The following is a 20,271-nucleotide window of genomic DNA, read 5'->3' as shown; positions in this document are numbered from 1 at the left end:
GCAGGTGAGCGGTGACTAGGACCAGAGCTGGGGGCAGTTACTGATATTCTGTCCTGAGTGCTGAGGAGTAGCTGCAGGTGAGAGGTGACTAGGACAAGAGCTGGGAGCAGTTACTGACACTCTGTCCAGAGTACTGAGGAGTAAATGCAGGTGAGCAGTTACTAGGACAAGAGCTGGGGGCAGTTACTGACACTCTGTCCTGAGTGTTGAGGAGTAGCTGCAGGTGAGCGGTGACTAGGAAAAGAGCTGGGGGGTAGTTACTGATACTCTGTCCTGAGTGCTGAAAGTAAATGCAGGTGAGCGGTGACTAGGACAAGAGCTGGGGCAGTTACTGATACTCTGTCCTGGAGTAGCTGCAGGTGAGCGGTGACGAGGACAAGAGCTGGGAGCAGTTACTGATACTCTGTGCTGAGAAGTAACTGCAGGTGAGTGGTGACTAGGACAAGAGCTGGGGCAGTTACTGATACTCTGTCCTGAGTACTGAGGAGTAAGCGCAGATGAGCGGTGACTAAGACAAGAGCTGGGGGCAGTTACTGATGCTCTGTCCTGAGTACTGAGGAGTAGCTGCAGATGAGCGGTGACTAGGACAAGAGCTGGGGGGCAGTTACTGATATTCTGTTCTGAGTGCTGAGGAGTAGCTGCAGGTGAGCAGTGACTAGCACCAGAGCTGAGGGTAGTTACTGATATTCTGTTCTGAGTGCGGAGGAGTAGCTGCAGGTGAGCGGTGACTAGGACCAGAGCTGAGGGTAGTTACTGATATTCTGTCCTGAGTGCTGAGGAGTATCTGCAGGTGAGCAGTGACTAGGACAAGAGCTGGCGCCGTTATTGATACTCTGTCCTGAGTACTGAGAAGTAGCTGAAGTTGAGCGGTGACTAGGACAAGAGCTGGGGGCAGTTACTGATATTCTGTCCTGAGTGCTGAGGAGTAGCTGAAGTTGAGCGGTGACTAGGACAAGAGCTGGGGGCAGTTACTGATACTCTGTCCTGAGTACTGAGAAGTAGCTGAAGTTGAGCGGTGACTAGGACAAGAGCTGGGGGCAGTTACTAATACTCTGTCCTGAGTACTGAGGAGTAGCTGCAGGTGAGCAGTGACTAGGACAAGAGCTGGGGGCAGTTACTGATATTCTGTGCTGAGGAATAGCTGCAGGTGAGCAGTGACTCGGACAAGAGCTGGGGGCAGTTACTGATATTCTATCCTGAGTGCTGAGGAGCAGCTGCAGATGAGCGGTGACTAGGACAAGACCTGGGAGCAGTTACTGATATTCTGTCCTGAGTATTGAGGAATAACTGCAGGTTGAACGGTGACTAGGACAAGAGCTGAGAGCAGTTACTGATACTTTGCCCTCTGTAATGAGGAATAACTGCAGGTGAGCGGTGACTAGGACAAGAAGGGGCAGTTACTGATATTCTGTCCTGAGTACTGAGAAGTAGCTGAAGTTAAGCGGTGACTAGGACAAGAGCTGGAGGCAGTTACTGATACTCTGTCCTGAGTACTGATAAGTAGCTGAAGTTGAGCGGTGACTAGGACAAGAGCTGGGGGCAGTTACTGATACTCTGTCCTGAGTACTAAGGAGTAGCTGCAAGTGAGCAGTGACAAGGACAAGAGCTGGGAGCAGTTACTGATACTCTGCCCTGAGTGTTGAGGAGTAGCTGCAGGTGAGCAGTGACTAGGACAAGAGCTGGGAGCAGTTACTGATACTCTGTGCTGAGGAGTAACTGCTTTTGAGAGGTGACTAGGACAAGAGCTGGGGGCAGTTACTGATACTCTGTCCTGAGTACTGAGAAGTAGCTGAAGTTGAGCGGTGACTAGGACAAGAGCTGGGAGCAGTTACTGATACTTTGTCCTCTGTAATGAGGAATAACTGCAGGTGAGCGGTGACTAGGACAAGAGCTGGGGGCAGTTACTGATACTCTTTCCTGAGTACTGAGAAGTAGCTGAAGTTGAGCGGTGACTAGGACAAGAGCTGGGGGCAGTTACTGATACTCTGTCCTGAGTACTGAGGAGTAGCTGCAGGTGAGCGGTGACGAGGACAAGAGCTGGGAGCAGTTACTGATACTCTGTACTGAGTACTGAGAAGTAGCTGAAGTTGAGCGGTGACTAGGACAAGAGCTGGGGGCAGTTACTGATACTCTGTCCTGAGTGTTGAGGAGTAGCTGCAGGTGAGCAGTGACTAGGACAAGAGCTGGGGTAGTTGCTGATACTCTGTCCTGAGTACTGAGAAGTAGCTGAAGTTGAGCGGTGACTAGGACAAGAAGGGGCAGCTACTGATATTCTGTCCTGAGTACTGAGAAGTAGCTGAAGTTGAGCAGTGACTAGCACAAGTGCTGGGGGCAGTTAGTGATACTCTGTCCTGAGTACTGAGAAGTAGCTGAAGTTGAGCGGTGACTAGGACAAGAGCTGAGGGCAGTTACTGATATTCTGTCCTGAGTACTGAGAAGTAGCTGAAGTTGAGCGGTGACTAGGACAAGAGCTGGGAGCAGTTACTGACACTCTGTGCTGAGGAATAACTGCTGTTGAGAGGTGACTAGGACAAGAGCTGGGGGCAGTTACTGATACTCTGTCCTGAGTACTGAGAAGTAGCTGAAGTTGAGCGGTGACTAGGACAAGAGCTGGGGGCAGTTACTGATATTCTGTCCTGAGTACTGAGAAGTAGCTGAAGTTGAGCGGTGACTAGGACAAGAGCTGGGGGCAGTTACTGATACTCTGTCCTGATTACTGAGAAGTAGCTGAAGTTGAGCGGTGACTAGGACAAGAGCTGGGGGCAGTTACTGATATTCTGTCCCGAGTGCTGAGGAGTAGCTGAAGTTGAGCGGTGACTAGGACAAGAGATGGGGCAGTTACTGATATTCTGTCCCGAGTGCTGAGGAGTAGCTGAAGTTGAGCGGTGACTAGGACAAGAGATGGGGCAGTTACTGATACTCTGTCCTGAGTACTGAGAAGTAGCTGAAGTTGAGCGGTGACTAGGACAAGAGCTTGGGGCAGTTACTGATATTCTGTCCTGTGTGCTGAGGAGTAGCTGCAGGTGAGCGGTGACTAGGACAAGAGCTGGGGGCAGTTACTAATACTCTGTCCTGAGTACTAAGAAGTAGCTGCAGGTGAGCGGTGATTAGGACAAGAGCTGGGGGCAGTTACTGATACTCTGTCCTGAGTACTAAGACGTAGTTGCAGGTGAGTGGTGACTAGAACAAGAGCTGGGGGCAGTTACTGATATTCTGTCCTGAGTGCTGAGGAGTAGCTGCAGGTGAGCGGTGACTAGGACAAGAGCTGGGGGCAGTTACTAATACTCTGTCCTGAGTACTAAGAAGTAGCTGCAGGTGAGCGGTGACTAGGACAAGAGCTGGGGGCAGTTACTGATACTCTGTCCTGAGTACTAAGAAGTAGCTGCAGGTGAGCGGTGACTAGGACAAGAGCTGGGGGCCTTACTGATACTCTGTCCTGAGTACTAAGACGTAGCTGCAGGTTGAACGGTGACTAGGACAAGAGCTGGGGGCAGTTACTGATATTCTGTCCTGAGTGCTGAGGAGTAGCTGCAGGTGAGCAGTCCAGGGGGACACAGGCTGCTGATACTGTGTCCTGCTGCCTCTCCTTCAGTTTGGGTGCCAGATCTAGTCATTTTCCTCTGTCCAGATGTTGGGGTTTCTCCTCACATCCAGTGATTCAATCTCTTGACAGGCATCTTTAGCATCTCTTAAAGAGATGTCTCCCCAGATAGCGGCCCAGGTCACCTCCTCGCCCCCAGTCCTGGAGCATGTTCTGACGCAGCTGGCACAGTTCTCAGAAGCAGAAGACGAGCTGCTGCCCTGGATGCAGGAAACTGAGACAGAATTACCCCAGCTGTCTGCCAACTACTGCAACTACCGCGACATCAGAGAGCAACAGCAGCAGCTGCAGGTCAGTAAACTACGTGTGCTTACAAGCTGCAGACTGGCACTGTGCAGCTGCAGTCACATCCTCCATGTGTCGTAATGTATCAGAGGCAGATGTCTGCAGCATGACCGGACCTCCTGCAGCCTCCAGGGACACTATTGCCACACATGGGGCACATACATTAATCTGGGGCAGTATGGATGCCTGGGATCTGTTGTCCCGTGTTGTGACCTGTTACGCCCTTTGTGTCTCCGCAGGCTTTGAGGGAAGTGGTCGCTGAGCACAAGCCCCTGGTCACCAAGCTGCACCGAGTGTCGTGTAAGCTGTCGGAGCTGTGCCCGGAGGAGGGAGCTGCCTTTCAGGGACGTTTCGAGACCGCAGAGAAACAATACTGCTCCATCCGAGAGGCTGTGCGTCAGGCTGCTGCCATTCTGGAGGACACCGTGCCCAGATACAGCCAGGTGAGCCTCCATATGGCCGATGGGGTGCTCCACCAAAATGTCCAACTACCTCAACACAAAGCCCCCCATCGAATGAAGTCAATCCCACAGCATGTGAACTGAAGAGACGGAGCTACTGGCAGCACAGAGGCTTTCAGGAGGCTTCATTTTAGGTCTCCTTCATACTGAGCTGCTATTGTCCATAGGTCACCGAGCGGCTCGACGTGATGACTGACAGCCTGGAGAGACTCGGCGATCGGATGCAGAACTCCGCTTCTGTTCATGGGGAGCCTTCTCGAATCCGCGAGCAGCTCAGAGAGAGTGGCCAAGTGCAGGCCGAGCTGGAGAAGCTAGGAATGGCCCTGGAGAACATCAGCAAGCAGGCAGCAGAGCTCATGTCCTGTCTTTCCAATCAGACAGATGAGCCGCAAGGTACCAACGTCTGGGTTGTCCCCGGGTCTCTGTCCCCGGACCTCTGTTCCTGGGCCTCTCTCCCTGGGTCTCTGTCCCCTGGCCTCTGTACCCGGATCTCTGTCCCTGCACCTCTTTCCCCTGGCCTCTCTTCCTGGGCCTCAGTCCCCGAGTCTCTGTCCCTGGGCCCCTATCGCTAAGTCTGTCCCCGGGTCTCTGTCCCCGGGTCTGTGTCCCTGAGTCTCTGTCCCTGCGTCTCTGTCCCTGGGCCCCTATCCCCAAGCCTCTGTCCCTGTGTCTCTGTCCCTGCGTCTCTGTCCCCTGGGCTCTCTCCCTGGGTCTCTGTCCCCGGGTCTCTGTCCCCCGAGTCTCTGTCCCCGAGTCTCTGTCCCCTGGCCTCTCTCCCTGGGCCTCTGTCCCCGAGTCTCTGTTCCTGGGCCCCTATCCCCAAGTCTCAGTCCCTGGGCCTCTGTCCCCGGGTGTCTGTCCCCAAGTCTCTGTCCCTGTGTCTCTGGCCTCACTCCCTGGGCCTCTGTACCCATGCCTCTGTCACCGGGTATCTGCCCACGGGTCTCTGTCCCCGAGCCTCTGTCCCCGAGACTCTGTCCCCAGTCTTCTGTCCCCGGACCTCTGATCCTGGGCCCCTATCACCAGGCCTCTGTCACCGGGTATCTGTCCCCGGACCTCTGATCCTGGGTCTCTGTAGGATTAGTGGGGCTTCCGTCCCCCGGATGTGCGCTGAGCTCGTCTTCTGTTTCAGGGGTCACACAGCGCACGGCAGAGTTACGGGCACAGTGGCAGCGATTGTGTGGACAGGCAGAGGAGCGGGATCGGTGGCTCTCTGGGCTACTAATGTTGGCTGAGCGCTTCTGGAATGGACTCTCAGATTTGACTCTGACCCTCGGTGAGACCCAGCAAATGGTTCTGGGCACAGAGGAGCCCGCTTCTGACCCAGACTCCATCAGGACCCAACTCGATGCCATGCAGGTAGGTATCGGGCACAGGGGCAGCTACCTATGGAGGGTAGAGGATGGCCTCTCACCAAGGGCTGCACCTGCGACTCCTGCACTCACCTGAGATGACTACATAATGTGGATGAGACCCTCTGAACGTCTGGATTCACTGTTGCAGGCTCTGCGGGAAGACATCGACAACCTGCAGAATGACCTGGACGTGCTGGGGGCGCTGGGAGTGGAGCTCATGTCCTCCTGCGGGGACATGGACAAACCTGACGTGACCAAGAGCCTGGACGAGGTGAGAAGAGGCTGACGACTACGAGCCACGGACGCCGCACACTGAGGGAATGTCAGAGGACGAGTCCAAAGGAGGACGGACGAAAAGGGAGGACTCAAAATAAGGGAGGATAAGGGAGAACAGAGGAGAAGGGCAGAGAAGGGAGGAGAATGGAGGACGGAGGAGAAGGGAGGACAGAGAACAAGGGAAAATAAGGGAGAACAGAGGAGAACAGGGAGGACGGAGGAGAAGGGAGGATACAAAATAAGGGAGGATAAGGGAGAACAGAGGAAAAGGGCAAGGTAGGATAAGGGAGGACAGAGGACAAGGGAGGATAAGGGAGGACAGAGGATAAGGGAGGACAAGGAAGGACAGAGATCAAGGTAGGATAAGGGAAGACAGAGGACAAGGGAGGATAAGGGAGGACAGAGGATAGAAAAGAAGACAGAGGACAGAGAAGTCTGGAGGAGAAGGGAGGACAGAGGAGTCTGGAGGAGAAGGGAGGACAGAGGAGTCTGGAGGAGAAGGGAGGACAGAGGAGTCTGGAGGAGAAGGGAGGACAGAAGAGTCTGGAGGAGAAGGGAGGACAGAGGAGTCTGGAGGAGCATGGGGAACAGAGGAGTCTGGAGGAGAAGGGAGGACAGAGGAGTCTGGAGTAGATTGGAGGACAGAGGAGTCTGGAGTAGATTGGAGGACAGAGGAGCCTGGAGTAGATTGGAGGACAGAGGAGCCTGGAGGAGAAGGGAGGACAGAGTATGGAGGAGGAGAATAGAGGAGTCTGGAGAAGAAGGAAGGACAGGGGAGTCTGGAGGAGAAGTAGAACAGAGGAGTCTGGAGGCAGACAGGGGAGTCTGGAGGAGGAGCAAGGGGGGAACAGAAAAGTCGGGAGGTGTCTGAAGGAGGAGGAGGAATTGGAGGAGAACAGAGGTGTCTGGAGGACAGGAGTCTATAAGAGAAGGGAGGACAGAGGATTCTGGAGGAGAACAGAGAAGTCTGGAGGAGGAGGAGGAGGGCAGAGGGGTCTGGAAGACAAGTGTGGAGAGGACATAGGAGTCTGCGGGGTGCGAGGTGTAGGAGGGCGGGAGTCTGGAGGAGGAGGTGAGCAAAGGAGGAGGATGTGAATGACAGGAGCCTAGGGGTGGAGGGCAGGAGTCTGGTGGAATACAGGGGAGTCTGTAGGAGAAGGAAGGACAGAGGAGTCTGGAAGAGGCTTAAGAGAATAGAGTAGTCTGTAGAAGGGAGGACAGACGAGTTTGGAGGAGAAAATAGAGGACAGAAGAGAAGGGAGGACAGAGGTGTCTGGAAGAAGAGATGAGGACAGAGGATTCTGAAGGAGGATGAGAACATAGAAGTCTTGGGATGAAGGGAGGACAGTGTTGTCTGGAGGAGAACAAATGATTCTGGAGGAGGAGGACAGAGGAATCTGGAGCAGAAGGGGTTGGAGGGCAGAGGAGTCTGTAGGGGGAGAAGACAGCGGAGTGAGGAGGAAGTGGAGGAGAACAGAGGACGACAATGGTTGACAGAGGAGTCTGCGGGTTGGTGGACAGAGAAGTCTAGAGCTGCAGGACAGGAATCTTGAGGAAGTGGAGAAAGAAAGGGGAGTCTTGAGGAAGACAGGGGAGTCTGGAGGAGTTGGAGAAGAACACAAGAGTCAGGAGGAGTCTAAAGGAGGAGGAGGTGGAGGAGAACAGAGGAGTCTGGAGGACATGAGTCTGGAACAGAAGGGAGGACAGAGGAGTTTGGAGGAGAACAGAAGAATCTGGAGGAGAAACAAGGACAGAAAGATCTGGTGGAGAACAGACGATTCTGTAGGAGGATGACATAGGAATCTGTAGGGGAAGAGGATAGCGGGGCCTGGAGGATAACAGATAAGTCTGGAGCTGGAGGACAGAAGTCTGGAGGAAGTGGAGAACAGGAATCTGGCAGAAGAAAGGGGAGTCTGAAGGAGAACAGAGAAGTCTGGAGGAGGTGGAGGAGAACAGAGGATTCTGGAGAATAGAAGAGTCTGGAGGAAAACTGAGGACAGAGGAGTCTAGATTATTATTATTATTTATTGTTATAGTGCCATTTATTCCATGGCGCTTTACATGTAAGGAGGAGTATACATAATAAAAACAAGTACAATAATGTTAAACAATACAAGTCATAACTGGTACAGGAGGAGAGAGGACCCTGCCCGCGAAGGCTCACAATCTACAAGGGATGGGTGAGAATACAGTAGGCGAGGGTAGAGCTGGTCATGCAGCGGTTTGGTCGATCGGTGGTTACTGCAGGTTATAGGCTTGTCGGAAGAGGTGGGTCTTCAGGCTCTTTTTGAAGGTTTCGATGGTAGGTGAGAGTCTGATATGTTGTGGTAGAGAGTTCCAGAGTAGGGGTGATGCGCGAGAGAAATCTTGTATGCGATTGTGGGAAGAGAAGATAAGAGGGGAGTAGAGAAGGAGATCTTGTGAGGATCGGAGGTTGCATGCAGGAAAGTACCGGGAGACGAGGTCACAGATGTATGGAGGAGACAGGTTGTGGATGGCTTTGTATGTCATGGTTAGGGTTTTGTACTGGAGTCTCTGGGCAATGGGGAGCCAGTGAAGGGATTGACAGAGGGGAGAAGCTGGGGAATAGCGGGGGGACAGGTGGATTAGTCGGGCAGCAGAGTTTAGAATAGATTGGAGGAGTGCAAGAGTGTTCGAGGGGAGGCCACAGAGCAGGAGGTTGCAGTAGTCAAGGCGAGAGATGATGAGGGCATGGACTAGGGTTTTTGCAGATTTTTGGTTGAGGAATGAACGGATTCGTGAAATATTTTTGAGTTGAAGTCGGCAGAAAGTGGATAGGGCTTGGATATGTGGTTTGAAGGAGAGATCAGCGTCAAGAATTACCCCGAGGCAGCGAGCTTTTGGGACTGGGGAGAGTGGGCAGCCATTTACTGTAATGGATAGGTTCGTTGGGGGGGTCACGTGAGATGGGGGAAAGATGATGAATTCTGTTTTGTCCATGTTAAGTTTCAGAAATCTAGTGGAGAAGAAGGATGAAATAGTGGACAGACATTGAGGGATTCTGGTTAGTAGGGAGGTGATGTCTGGTCCAGAGATGTAGATCTGTGTGTCATCAGCATAGAGATGATACTGAAAGCCATGAGATTCTATGAGCTGTCCCAGGCCAAAGGTGTAAATGGAGAAGAGCAGGGGTCCTAGGACTGAACCTTGTGGGACTCCGACAGATAGGGGGCGAGGTGAGGAGGTGGTGTGTGAGTGGGAGACGCTGAATGTCTGGTCTGTTTGGTTTGATGAGATCCAGGATAGGGCCAAGTCTGTGATGTCAAGGGATGAGAGGGTCTGTAATAATCGGGAATGGTCCACTGTGTCAAAGGCAGCCAACAGGTCCAGGAGGAGGAGGACAGAGTAGTGTCGCTCGCTCTTGGCGGTTAAGAGGTCATTGGTGACCTTAGTAAGGGCAGTTTCAGTGGAGTGGTGTGACCGGAAGCCAGATTTTAAGCGGTCAAAGAGGGAGCAAGAAGAGAGATGGGAGGACAGTTCAAGGTAGACGTGCTGTTCCAGTAGCTTGGAGGCATAGGGGAGAAGTGATATAGGGCCATAGCTAGATACAGAGGATGGGTCAAGAGAGGGCTTTTTGAGGATAGGTGTGATGGAGGCATGTTTAAAGCTTGAGGGGAAAACACCAGTTGTTAGTGATAGGTTGAAGAGATGGGTTAGGGTTGGGATGAAGACTGTGGTGAGGTTTGGGATGAAGTGGGATGGGATCGGGTCAAGTGCACAGGTGGTGAGATGTGATCTTGAGAGTAGAGTGGAGAGTCGATCTTCTGTAATGGTGGAGAAGTTGGTTTTGGAGGTGGAGGGCTGGGAAGTCGGGAGGAAGGGCTCTGGGGGTTGTTGACCAAAACTGTCTCTGATGTTATCAATCTTCTGCTTGAAAAATGAGGCAACGTCTTCAGCTGAGATGAGTGGGGAGGGAGGAGGTGCTGGGGGATGGAGGAGAGAATTGAAGGTGTTGAATAACTGTTTAGGGTTGTGAGACAGGGAGGATATGAGAGATGAGAAGTAGGTTTGTTTAGCTGTGGCGAGTGTGGTCTTGAAAGTAGTGAGGGACTGTTTGAATGCAATGAAGTGCTCGTTGGAGTGGGATCTTTTCCATCTGCGCTCAGCAGCCCTGGAAGCTCACCTCAGTTCTTTGGTCAGGCTGGTGTGCCAGGGCTGACTGTTGATTTTGCGAGCTTTGGTATGTGTAAGTGGGGCAGCAGATTCCAAAGCTACAGCTATTGTGGAGTTATATAGAGCAGCAGCGTCATCTGCATTGTGTAAGGAACTTACACTCACTGGCCACTTTATTAGGTACACCTGTCCAACTGTGTGTTAAGACTTAATTTCTAATCTGCCAATCACATGGCGGCAACTCAGTGCATTTAGGCATGTAGACATGGTCAAGACAATCTCCTGCAGTTCAAACCGAGCATCAGTATGGGGAAGAAAGGTGATTTGAGTGCCTTTGAACGTGGCATGATTGTTGGTGCCAGAAGGGCTGGTCTGAGTATTTCAGAAACTGCTGATCTACTGGGATTTTCACGCACAACCATCTCTAGGGTTTACAGAGAATGGTCCGAAAAAGAAAAAAAATCCAGTGAGCGGCAGTTCTGTGGCCGGAAATGCCTTGTTGATGCCAGAGGTCAGAGGAGAATGGGCAGACTGGTTCGAGCTGATAGAAAGGCAACAGTGACTCAAATTGCCACCCGTTACAACCAAGGTAGGCAGAAGAGCATCTCTGAACGCACAGTGCGTCGAACTTTGAGGCAGATGGGCTACAGCAGCAGAAGACCACACCGGGTACCACTCCTCTCAGCTAAGAACAGGAAACTGAGGCTACAATTTGCACAAGCTCATCGAAATTGGACAGTAGAAGATTGGAAAAACGTTGCCTGGTCTGATGAGTCTCGATTTCTGCTGCGACATTCGGATGGTAGGGTCAGAATTTGGCGTAAACAACATGAAAGCATGGATCCATCCTGCCTTGTATCAACGGTTCAGGCTGGTGGTGGTGGTGTCATGGTGTGGGGAATTTTTTCTTGGCACTCTTTGGGCCCCTTGTTACCAATTGAGCATCGTTGCAACGCCACAGCCTACCTGAGTATTGTTGCTGACCATGTCCATCCCTTTATGACCACAATGTACCCAACATCTGATGGCTACTTTCAGCAGGATAATGCGCCATGTCATAAAGCTCGAATCATCTCAGATTGGTTTCTTGAACATGACAATGAGTTCACTGTACTCAAATGGCCTCCTCAGTCACCAGATCTCAATCCAATAGAGCATCTTTGGGATGTGGTGGAACGGGAGATTCGCATCAGGGATGTGCAGCCGACAAATCTGCGCCAACTGTGTGATGCCATCATGTCAATATGGTCCAAAATCTCTGAGGAATGCTTCCAGCACCTTGTTGAATCTCTGCCACGAAGAATTGAGGCAGTTCTGAAGGCAAAAGGGGGTCCAACCCGTTACTAGCATGGTGTACCTAATAAAGTGGCCAGTGAGTGTATATCTGTGAGATGGAGGAGGGATTCAGAGAATGAGTGTAGGTCAAGGTGTTTAAGATTTCTGCGAGGGTGTGAAAGTTTGTGGGGTGGGAATTGTAGACATGGAGTGGAGAGGGAAGAGAATGTGAGCAGGTTGTGGTCAGAGAGAGGAAAAAGTGAGTTAGAGAGGTTAGATAGGGAGCAGAGGCGGGTGAAGATGAGGTCCAGTGTGTGGCCATCTTTGTGGGTGGCTGCAGAAGACCATTGAGTGAGGCCGAAGGAGGAAGTGAGAGATAGAAGTTTAGTGGAAGCTGAGAGGGAAGTGTCAATGGGGATGTTGAAGTCGCCCATGATGATAGTAGGGATGTCCGCGGAAAGGAAATGAAGTAGCCAGGTGGTGAAGTGGTCAAAGAAGGTGGTGGCTGGCCCTGGGGGGGCGGTAGATGACAGCCAGTTGGAGGTTGGAGGGGGAGTAGATGCGCACAGAGTGCACCTCAAAGGAAGGGAGGGTAACAGAGGGTGGCAGTGGGATTGGGGTGAAGGAGCAGGTATCTGACAGGAGAAAACCGACTCCTCCTCCATGTTTGCTGCTGGGGCGGGGGGTGTGAGAAAGGTGGAAGCCACCATATGAAAGTGCAGCAGGAGAGGCTGTGTCAGAAGGGGTGAGCCAGGTTTCGGTGATGGCGAGGAAGGAAAGTTTGGTAGTAACAAAAAGATCATGGATGTAGGAAAGCTTGTGCAGACAGAGCGAGCGTTCCACAGAGCTCCTGTTAGTGGAACTGGGGAAGCGGGGGCTGGGTGAATGTGTATAAGGTTGGAGAGGTTACGGAGGTTGTGATAGAGCGTGGATGGGAGGTAGAAATGACTGTGGGAATGTGGTGAGGAGGACCAGGATTTGGAGAGATATCACCAGCAGTGAGAAGGAGCAGAGAAAGTGTTAGCAGGTGGGAGCAGGAGAGGGCATGAGGGGACTGTCTGTGTTTGGAGACAGAGGATTGTATGTTAAGGAACAGTTTTGAGGAGGAGGTGAGGTGGATGGGGAGGATTGAAGAAGAGATGAACAGTTCCTTACTAGGAGTAGGGATTAGGGGAATTAGCAGAAAGTGAAGGATTATAGGGGTGAAAGTGAAAACAAACAGAAACATTGTTTACAGTGACTGTGTACAGTGACCTTCAGTTCCCTCCTGGTTCAACTCTGGTTTTAATTCTAAAATTTATCTTCACACTTCTAGGAATCACACTGCAGACTGAAGTCTATGCAGACTTGAGCTATGCAATATATGTACAACTAAGTGCATTCAGGTGTGAAGCAGAGAGGAGTGGTCTCTGCTCATCTTGGCCAGACAATTAAGAGTGGACCAGATGCATATGATCAAGCCAGAGTAAACAAGGTCATAAATAACACTGGGGTAAGCTGGGGTTAGCTGAAAGGCATACCATGTGAATGCTAGGTGCAGAGGCAAGTCTGTGTGCAAAGCTGGGTGATGTACTATGTGCACTTCATAGACAGACAGCAGGAGAGCAGAAGAGCTGGGTGGATGAACATACCTGTCGGAAGAATAGAGATGCTTGTTAGAGTGCGATGGTGGCAGGTAGCAGGGCACAGTCTGTATACATCCTTCTGGTTTTAATTCTAAAATTTATCTTCACACTTCTAGGACACACTTCTAGGAATCACACTGCAGACAATGAGAAGGAGTTGGAGAAAAGAGTAGTCTGGAGGAGAACAGAAAAGTCATTAGAAGGGAGGATAGAGTTGTCTGGAGGAGAACAGAGGATTTTGGAGGAAGAGAACCAACAATTCTGGAGAAGGACAGAGGAGTTTAGAGGAGAAGGGGTTGGAGAACAGAGGAGTCTGTAGGGGGAGAGGACAGCAGAGTGTCAGGGAGGACAGAGGAGCCAGGATGACTCTTCTCAGTCCACTATGCTGATGTTTGGTTCTCTCTGTATCACTGGCCTGGTGTTTATCAGATACATGACATCCAGTCTGATCCTCCCCGCAGATCTATGGCATCTGGAACAGTCTGAACAAGCTTTGGGGAGAGCGTTACACCCGCCTGGAGGAGCAGCTGAGGGCCACCATCCGGTACCAGGAGACCTTCCAGGTACGTCTCTGATGCCCTGATGCAGGAATCATCGAGGACTCAAGAATCTCTGAGGACTCTGGAATCTCTGAGGACTGGGGAATCTCTGAGGACTCGGGAATCTCTGAGGACTCTGGAATCTCTGAGGACTGGGGAATCTCTGAGGACTGGGGAATCTCTGAGGACTCTGGAATCTCTGAGGACTCGGGAATCTCTGAGGACACTGGAATCTCTGAGGACTGGGGAATCTCTGAGGACTCAGAATCTCTGAGGACTGGGAAATCTCTGAGGTCTAGGGAATCTCTGAGGACTGGGGAATCTCTGAGGACTGGGGAATCTCTGAGGATTTAGAATATCTGAGGACTGGGGAATCTCTGAGGATTTAGAATCTCTGATGACTGGGGAATCTCTGAGGACTGGGGAATCTCTGAGGACTCAGGAATCTCTGAGGACTGGGGAATCTCTGAGGTCTGGGGAATCTCTGAGGACTGGGGAATCGCTGAGGATTTAGAATCTCTGAGGACTGGGGAATCTCTGAGGACTGGGGAATCTCTGAGGACTGGGGAATCTCTGAGGTCTAGGGAATCTCTGAGGATTTAGAATCTCTGAGGACTGGGGAATCTCTGAGGATTTAGAATCTCTGAGGACTGGGGAATCTCTGAGGACTGGGGAATCTCTGAGGACTCAGGAATCTCTGAGGACTGGGGAATCTCTGAGGACTGGGGAATCTCTGAGGATTGGGGAATCGCTGAGGATTTAGAATCTCTGAGGACTGGGGAATCTCTGAGGACTGGGGAATCTCTGAGGACTCAGAATCTCTGAGGAATGGGGAATCTCTGAGGACTGGGGAATCTCTGAGGTCTAGGGAATCTCTGAGGATTTAGAATCTCTGAGGACTGGGGAATCTCTGAGGATTTAAAATCTCTGAGGACTGGGGAATCTCTGAGGATTTAGAATCTCTGAGGACTGGGGAATCTCTGAGGACTAGGGAATCTCTGAGGTCTAGGGAATCTCTAAGGATTTAGAATCTCTGAGGACTGGGGAATCTCTGAGGACTGGGGAATCTCTGAGGTCTAGGGAATCTCTGAGGATTTAGAATCTCTGAGGACTGGGGAATCTCTGAGGATTTAGAATCTCTGATGACTGTCGAATCTCTGAGTACTCAGGAATCTCTGAGGACTGGGGAATCTCTGAGGACGGGGGAATCTCTGAGGACTTGGGAATCTCTGAGGACTCAGGAATCTCTGAGGACTGGGGAATCGCTGAGGACTGGGGAATCTCTGAGGACTAGGGAATCTCTGAGGTCTAGGGAATCTCTAAGGATTTAGAATCTCTGAGGACTGGGGAATCTCTGAGGACTGGGGAATCTCTGAGGACTGAGGAATCTCTGAGGTCTAGGGAATCTCTGAGGTCTAGGGAATCTCTGAGGATTTAGAATCTCTGAGGACTGGGGAATCTCTGAGGACTAGGGAATCGCTGAGGATTTAGAATCTCTGAGGACTGGGGAATCTCTGAGTACTCAGGAATCTCTGAGGACTGGGGAATCTCTGAGGACTGGGGAATCTCTGAGGATTTAGAATCTCTGAGGACGGGGGAATCTCTGAGGACTGGGGAATCTCTGAGGACTCAGGAATCTCTGAGGACTGGGGAATCTCTGAGGATTTAGAATCTCTGAGGACGGGGGAATCTCTGAGGACTTGGGAATCTCTGAGGACTCGGGAATCTCTGAGGACTGGGGAATCGCTGAGGACTGGGGAATCTCTGAGGACTAGGGGAATCTCTGAGGTCTAGGGAATCTCTAAGGATTTAGAATCTCTGAGGACTGGGGAATCTCTGAGGACTGGGGAATCTCTGAGGACTGGGGAATCTCTGAGGACTGAGGAATCTCTGAGGTCTAGGGAATCTCTGAGGTCTAGGGAATCTCTGAGGATTTAGAATCTCTGAGGACTAGGGAATCGCTGAGGATTTAGAATCTCTGAGGACTGGGGAATCTCTGAGTACTCAGGAATCTCTGAGGACTGGGGAATCTCTGAGGACTGGGGAATCTCTGAGGATTTAGAATCTCTGAGGACGGGGGAATCTCTGAGGACTGGGGAATCTCTGAGGACTGGGGAATCTCTGAGGACTCAGGAATCTCTGAGGACTGGGGAATCGCTGAGGATTTAGAATCTCTGAGGACTGGGGAATCTCTGAGGACTGGGGAATCTCTGAGGACTGGGGAATCTCTGAGGAATGGGGAATCTCTGAGGAATTGGGAATCTCTGAGGTCTAGGGAATCTCTGAGGATTTAGAATCTCTGAGGACTGGGGAATCTCTGAGGATTTAGAATCTCTGAGGACTGGGGAATCTCTGAGGACTGGGGAATCTCTGAGGACTGGGGAATCTCTGAGGACTCAGGAATCTCTGAGGACTGGGGAATCTCTGAGGACTGGGGAATCTCTGAGGACTGGGGAATCTCTGAGGACTAGGGAATCGCTGAGGACTGGGGAATCTCTGAGGACTGGGGAATCTCTGAGGACTGGAGAATCTCTGAGGACTCAATCTCTGAGGAATGGGGAATCTCTGAGGACTGGGGAATCTCTGAGGTCTAGGGAATCTCTGAGGATTTAGAATCTCTGAGGACTGGGGAATCTCTGAGGACTGATGATTCTCTGAGGACTGGGGAATCTCTGAGGACTCAGATTCTCTGAGGACTGGGGAATCTCTGAGGACTGGGGAATCTCTGAGGACTGGGGAACCTCTGAGGACTGATGATTCTCTGAGGACTGATGATTCTCTGAGGACTGATGATTCTCTGAGGACTGGGGAATCTCCGAGGACTGGGGAATCTCCGAGGACTGGGGAATCTCTAAGGACTGGGGAATCTCTGAGGTCTGATGATTCTCTGAGGACTGGGGAATCTCTGAGGACTGGGGAATCTCTGAGGACTGGGGAATCTCTGAGGACTGGGGAATCTCTGAGGAATGGGGAATCTCTGAGGACTGGGGAATCTCTGAGGACTGGGGAATCTCTGAGGATTTAGAATCTCTGAGGACTGGGGAATCTCTGAGGATTTAGAATCTCTGAGGACTGGGGAATCTCTGAGGACTGGGGAATCTCTGAGGACTCAGGAATCTCTGAGGACTGGGGAATCTCTGAGGACTGGGGAATCTCTGAGGACTGGGGAATCTCTGAGGACTAGGGAATCGCTGAGGACTGGGGAATCTCTGAGGACTGGGGAATCTCTGAGGACTGGAGAATCTCTGAGGACTCAATCTCTGAGGAATGGGGAATCTCTGAGGACTGGGGAATCTCTGAGGTCTGGGGAATCTCTGAGGATTTAGAATCTCTGAGGACTGGGGAATCTCTGAGGATTTAGAATCTCTGAGGACTGGGGAATCTCTGAGGACTAGGGAATCTCTAAGGATTTAGAATCTCTGAGGACTGGGGAATCTCTGAGGACTGGGGAATCTCTGAGGACTGGGGAATCTCTGAGGACTGAGGAATCTCTGAGGACTCGGGAATCTCTGAGGACTCGGGAATCTCTGAGGTCTAGGGAATCTCTGAGGATTTAGAATCTCTGAGGACTGGGGAATCTCTGAGGACTGATGATTCTCTGAGGACTGGGGAATCTCTGAGGACTCAGATTCTCTGAGGACTGGGGAATCTCTGAGGACTGGGGAATCTCTGAGGACTGGGGAACCTCTGAGGACTGATGATTCTCTGAGGACTGATGATTCTCTGAGGACTGGGGAATCTCCGAGGACTGGGGAATCTCCGAGGACTGGGGAATCTCCGAGGACTGGGGAATCTCTAAGGACTGGGGAATCTCTGAGGTCTGATGATTCTCTGAGGACTGGGGAATCTCTGAGGACTGGGGAATCTCTGAGGACTGGGGAATCTCTGAAGACTCATTCATGTGTCTCTCCCTCTCCACAGAGGCTGCAGGACTGGCTGCTCAGCGCTGAAGCCCGGCTCTCCGAGGAGTTCCTGGTGGGGGGAGATCTGGACATGGTGAAGCATCAGCTGATTGAGCTGAAGGTGAGCCCCATATTGTCCCTTACATGAATGAGGTGTGGTAGACCACGTATGGACAACGGTCCAGTAACACTCAGAGCTGTATTTATAATTCTGCTGACTGTGTCACAAACACGACACGTGCCTCGGATACGACCGTATGGGGGAATCCGTGTCCTGCTCACTCGTCCACCCTCCTATCACAAGCGCAGCCCACATCCACAGCACACTGGTTTTACCAGGCCACTGGTACTCGAGTACCCAGCTTTCCCGAGCTGCTGAGCGGATCACCACTTACTCTGGTTACAAGTAACCCGGCTTCTTTCTGATCTCGAGATCGTGAGGACGTTGCTCCATTTTAGACTGAACGTCCAGTAAGGCGCTCGGCGCGGGGGGTGGCTGATCAGAAATCCCCCCGGATCTCCAAAGATCGTCTCAGCGTTCTGTACAGACCATACGTGACTATGGGGATCCATGACCTGGGGCGAAGTCGTCCACAATGTGGGCAATTTCCCCACAGATCTGCATCTGCTCCCGATCGTGGACCGATCCCGGGATTGTGACAGATAATGACAGTATTGTCATATTGTGTCCTGAGTGTGGCGTAGACTGAGGCCCCTGCGTGTCCCACCTCTGTGCCAGAGGGGGCGCACAACACACCTCGGCTGCCCCTGGCCCAGCACTAACCGCTGCCTGCTAATCCTCTGCGTACCCTCCATGTCCGCGCTCCATCAGATCAGCTGCTTCCTTACCTGTCCGCAGCAGGGGTGGGGAGCAGGCAGTGATCCCGGGACCCCCGGCCCCCATCTGCACCACTCACAACCCCACTCATTACAGCTGCTCTGAAGGCGCCAAGTGTTTACTGCGGTCTTATAATGCCAGCAGAATAGTGAGTGCAGCTCCGGAGGTGACTGGAGGATAAGACAGGATATAACAGCAGAATAGTGACTGCAGCTCTGGAGGTGACTGGAGGATAATACACGATGTAACAGAAGAATAGTGACTGCGGCTCTGGAGGTGACTGGAGGATAAGACATGATGTAACAGCAGAATAGTGACTGCAGTTCTGGAGGTGACTGGAGGATGAGACATGAAGTAACAGCAGAATAGTGACTGCAGCTCTGGAGGTGACTGGAGGATAAGACATGATGTAACAGCAGAATAGTGACTGCAGCTCTAGAGGTGATGGGAGGATAAGACATGATGTAACAGCAGAATAGTGACTGCAGCTCTGGGGGTGACTGGAGGATGAGACATGATGTAACAGCAGAATAGTGACTGCAGCACTGGGGGTGACTGGAGGATAAGACATAATGTAACAGCAGAATAGTGAGTGCAGCTCTGGAGGAGACTGGAGGATAAGACACGATGTAACAGCAGAATAGTGACTGCAGCTCTGGAGGTGACTGGAGGATAAGACATGATGTAACAGCAGAATAGTGACTGCAGCTCTGGAGGTGACTGGAGGATAATACACGATGTAGCAGCAGAATAGTGACTGCAGCTCTGGAGGTGACTGGAGGATAAGACATGATGTAACAGCAGAATAGTGACTGCAGCTCTGGAGGTGACTGGAGGATAGAGCACGCCCAGGAAGAGGAGGAGCATCTGTGCTGAGCATCTGCAGGCTAGGGTCTTGCTAAGCTCCTGGGAAGGGAGGTTTTTTCCTGCAAGGACTTTCCATCTGCCCCCTTCCCAGGAAAGAGGACTTTCCCTGGGACTGAGCGCCGGGGCTGTGCCCCTGGCTCCCACCCTCCGGCAAGCCAGCTGGGGGTGGGGGGCCTCAGCACCATCCAGAGGCCAGGGTGCAGCCAGCCAGTCCCAGGGAGATGGGGAAGAGACGGACCCAGGAGAGAGGGGGTCGCAGGACCCAGGAGCCCCGGGACACCGGGCCCCCCGAAGCTGGTACCGTGGCGGCTCCTCCTCCCGGAGGAGTGGCGGCCCAGAGCAGAGGTGCAGTGGCAGAGCCCCCCAACATCTGGGGCTCCAGAGCTGAGGGAGAGCCATCTACCATCTACGCCTCCCGCATCCATGCGCACCTCTGCGAATATGAGGAGGCCGCCAAACAGCTGAGAAAACTCCGGGAGGAGTTAAGGGGAGCACGAGCGGTGGCTAAGAACCGGCTCCCCGCCTCGAGACGAGCTGAGGTCTCCGCCACGGTGGAGAGGCTGAAGGGGGCTATCAGGGCCTTGGAGGAGATACGGGCGGCTATCCTGAGTGGGAGCGGCCCCTTTGCAGAGAAACTGAAAAACGATGACCGGTTTAGAGCCATGACCGGAGGGTCTCCTGGGGGGTCGGGAGGCCCCTGCCAGGTGGAGGGCCAGGAGGAGGAGGAGGAGGATGGCGGAACATCTACGCCTGCCCCACCTGAAGGCCTGGTGAGCAACAACACCCAGGTAACATGCAGCGGGGTTGCCCCTGAAGAAGTGGCTCTCCCACCGGACTCCAGTTACTCGGAGGAAAGTGGGGGCGAGGGGGAGGCTGGTGGGAGTGGGGACAGTAGTAGTGAGGGGGGCTGCCTCGTCCTACAACAGGTGAGGCAGATCGAGTCCCCAGAGCGGTTTGGCACACTGCTCTTTGGGGATGAGGTCTGCCCTGAGGACGGGGCAACCGGAAAGAGGAAAAAGAAAAAAAACAAGCGCAAGCCAAAAAACACCGTGGCTGACAAACTTATGTTTGTCCCTCTTTCCGGGGCCCCTCTGTCCCGCTGTATGGAACCCG

General features: G+C 52.4%; 1 protein-coding gene across 1 annotated transcript in view; it reads left to right on the top strand.

Moving 5' to 3' along the window:
- LOC141047949 (microtubule-actin cross-linking factor 1, isoforms 6/7-like) overlaps positions 1 to 20,271 on the top strand; it is a 277,881-nt gene that overhangs the window by 158,172 nt on the left and 99,438 nt on the right. Inside the window, exons 11-17 of the mRNA XM_073543327.1 lie at positions 3,674 to 3,892; positions 4,126 to 4,329; positions 4,515 to 4,740; positions 5,480 to 5,706; positions 5,851 to 5,973; positions 13,474 to 13,575; positions 17,473 to 17,574. Of these exons, the coding sequence (XP_073399428.1) occupies positions 3,674 to 3,892; positions 4,126 to 4,329; positions 4,515 to 4,740; positions 5,480 to 5,706; positions 5,851 to 5,973; positions 13,474 to 13,575; positions 17,473 to 17,574 (1,203 nt within the window). The remainder of the gene's footprint in view (positions 1 to 3,673; positions 3,893 to 4,125; positions 4,330 to 4,514; positions 4,741 to 5,479; positions 5,707 to 5,850; positions 5,974 to 13,473; positions 13,576 to 17,472; positions 17,575 to 20,271) is intronic.

This window comes from Dendrobates tinctorius, unplaced genomic scaffold (assembly GCF_039654945.1).
Source record: "Dendrobates tinctorius isolate UK_male_01 unplaced genomic scaffold, ASM3965494v1 ptg000130l, whole genome shotgun sequence".
Classification (NCBI taxonomy): Eukaryota; Metazoa; Chordata; class Amphibia; order Anura; family Dendrobatidae; genus Dendrobates; species Dendrobates tinctorius.
Note: the sequence above shows the minus strand (reverse complement) of the source record. Positions and strands in the feature narration are given on the sequence as shown.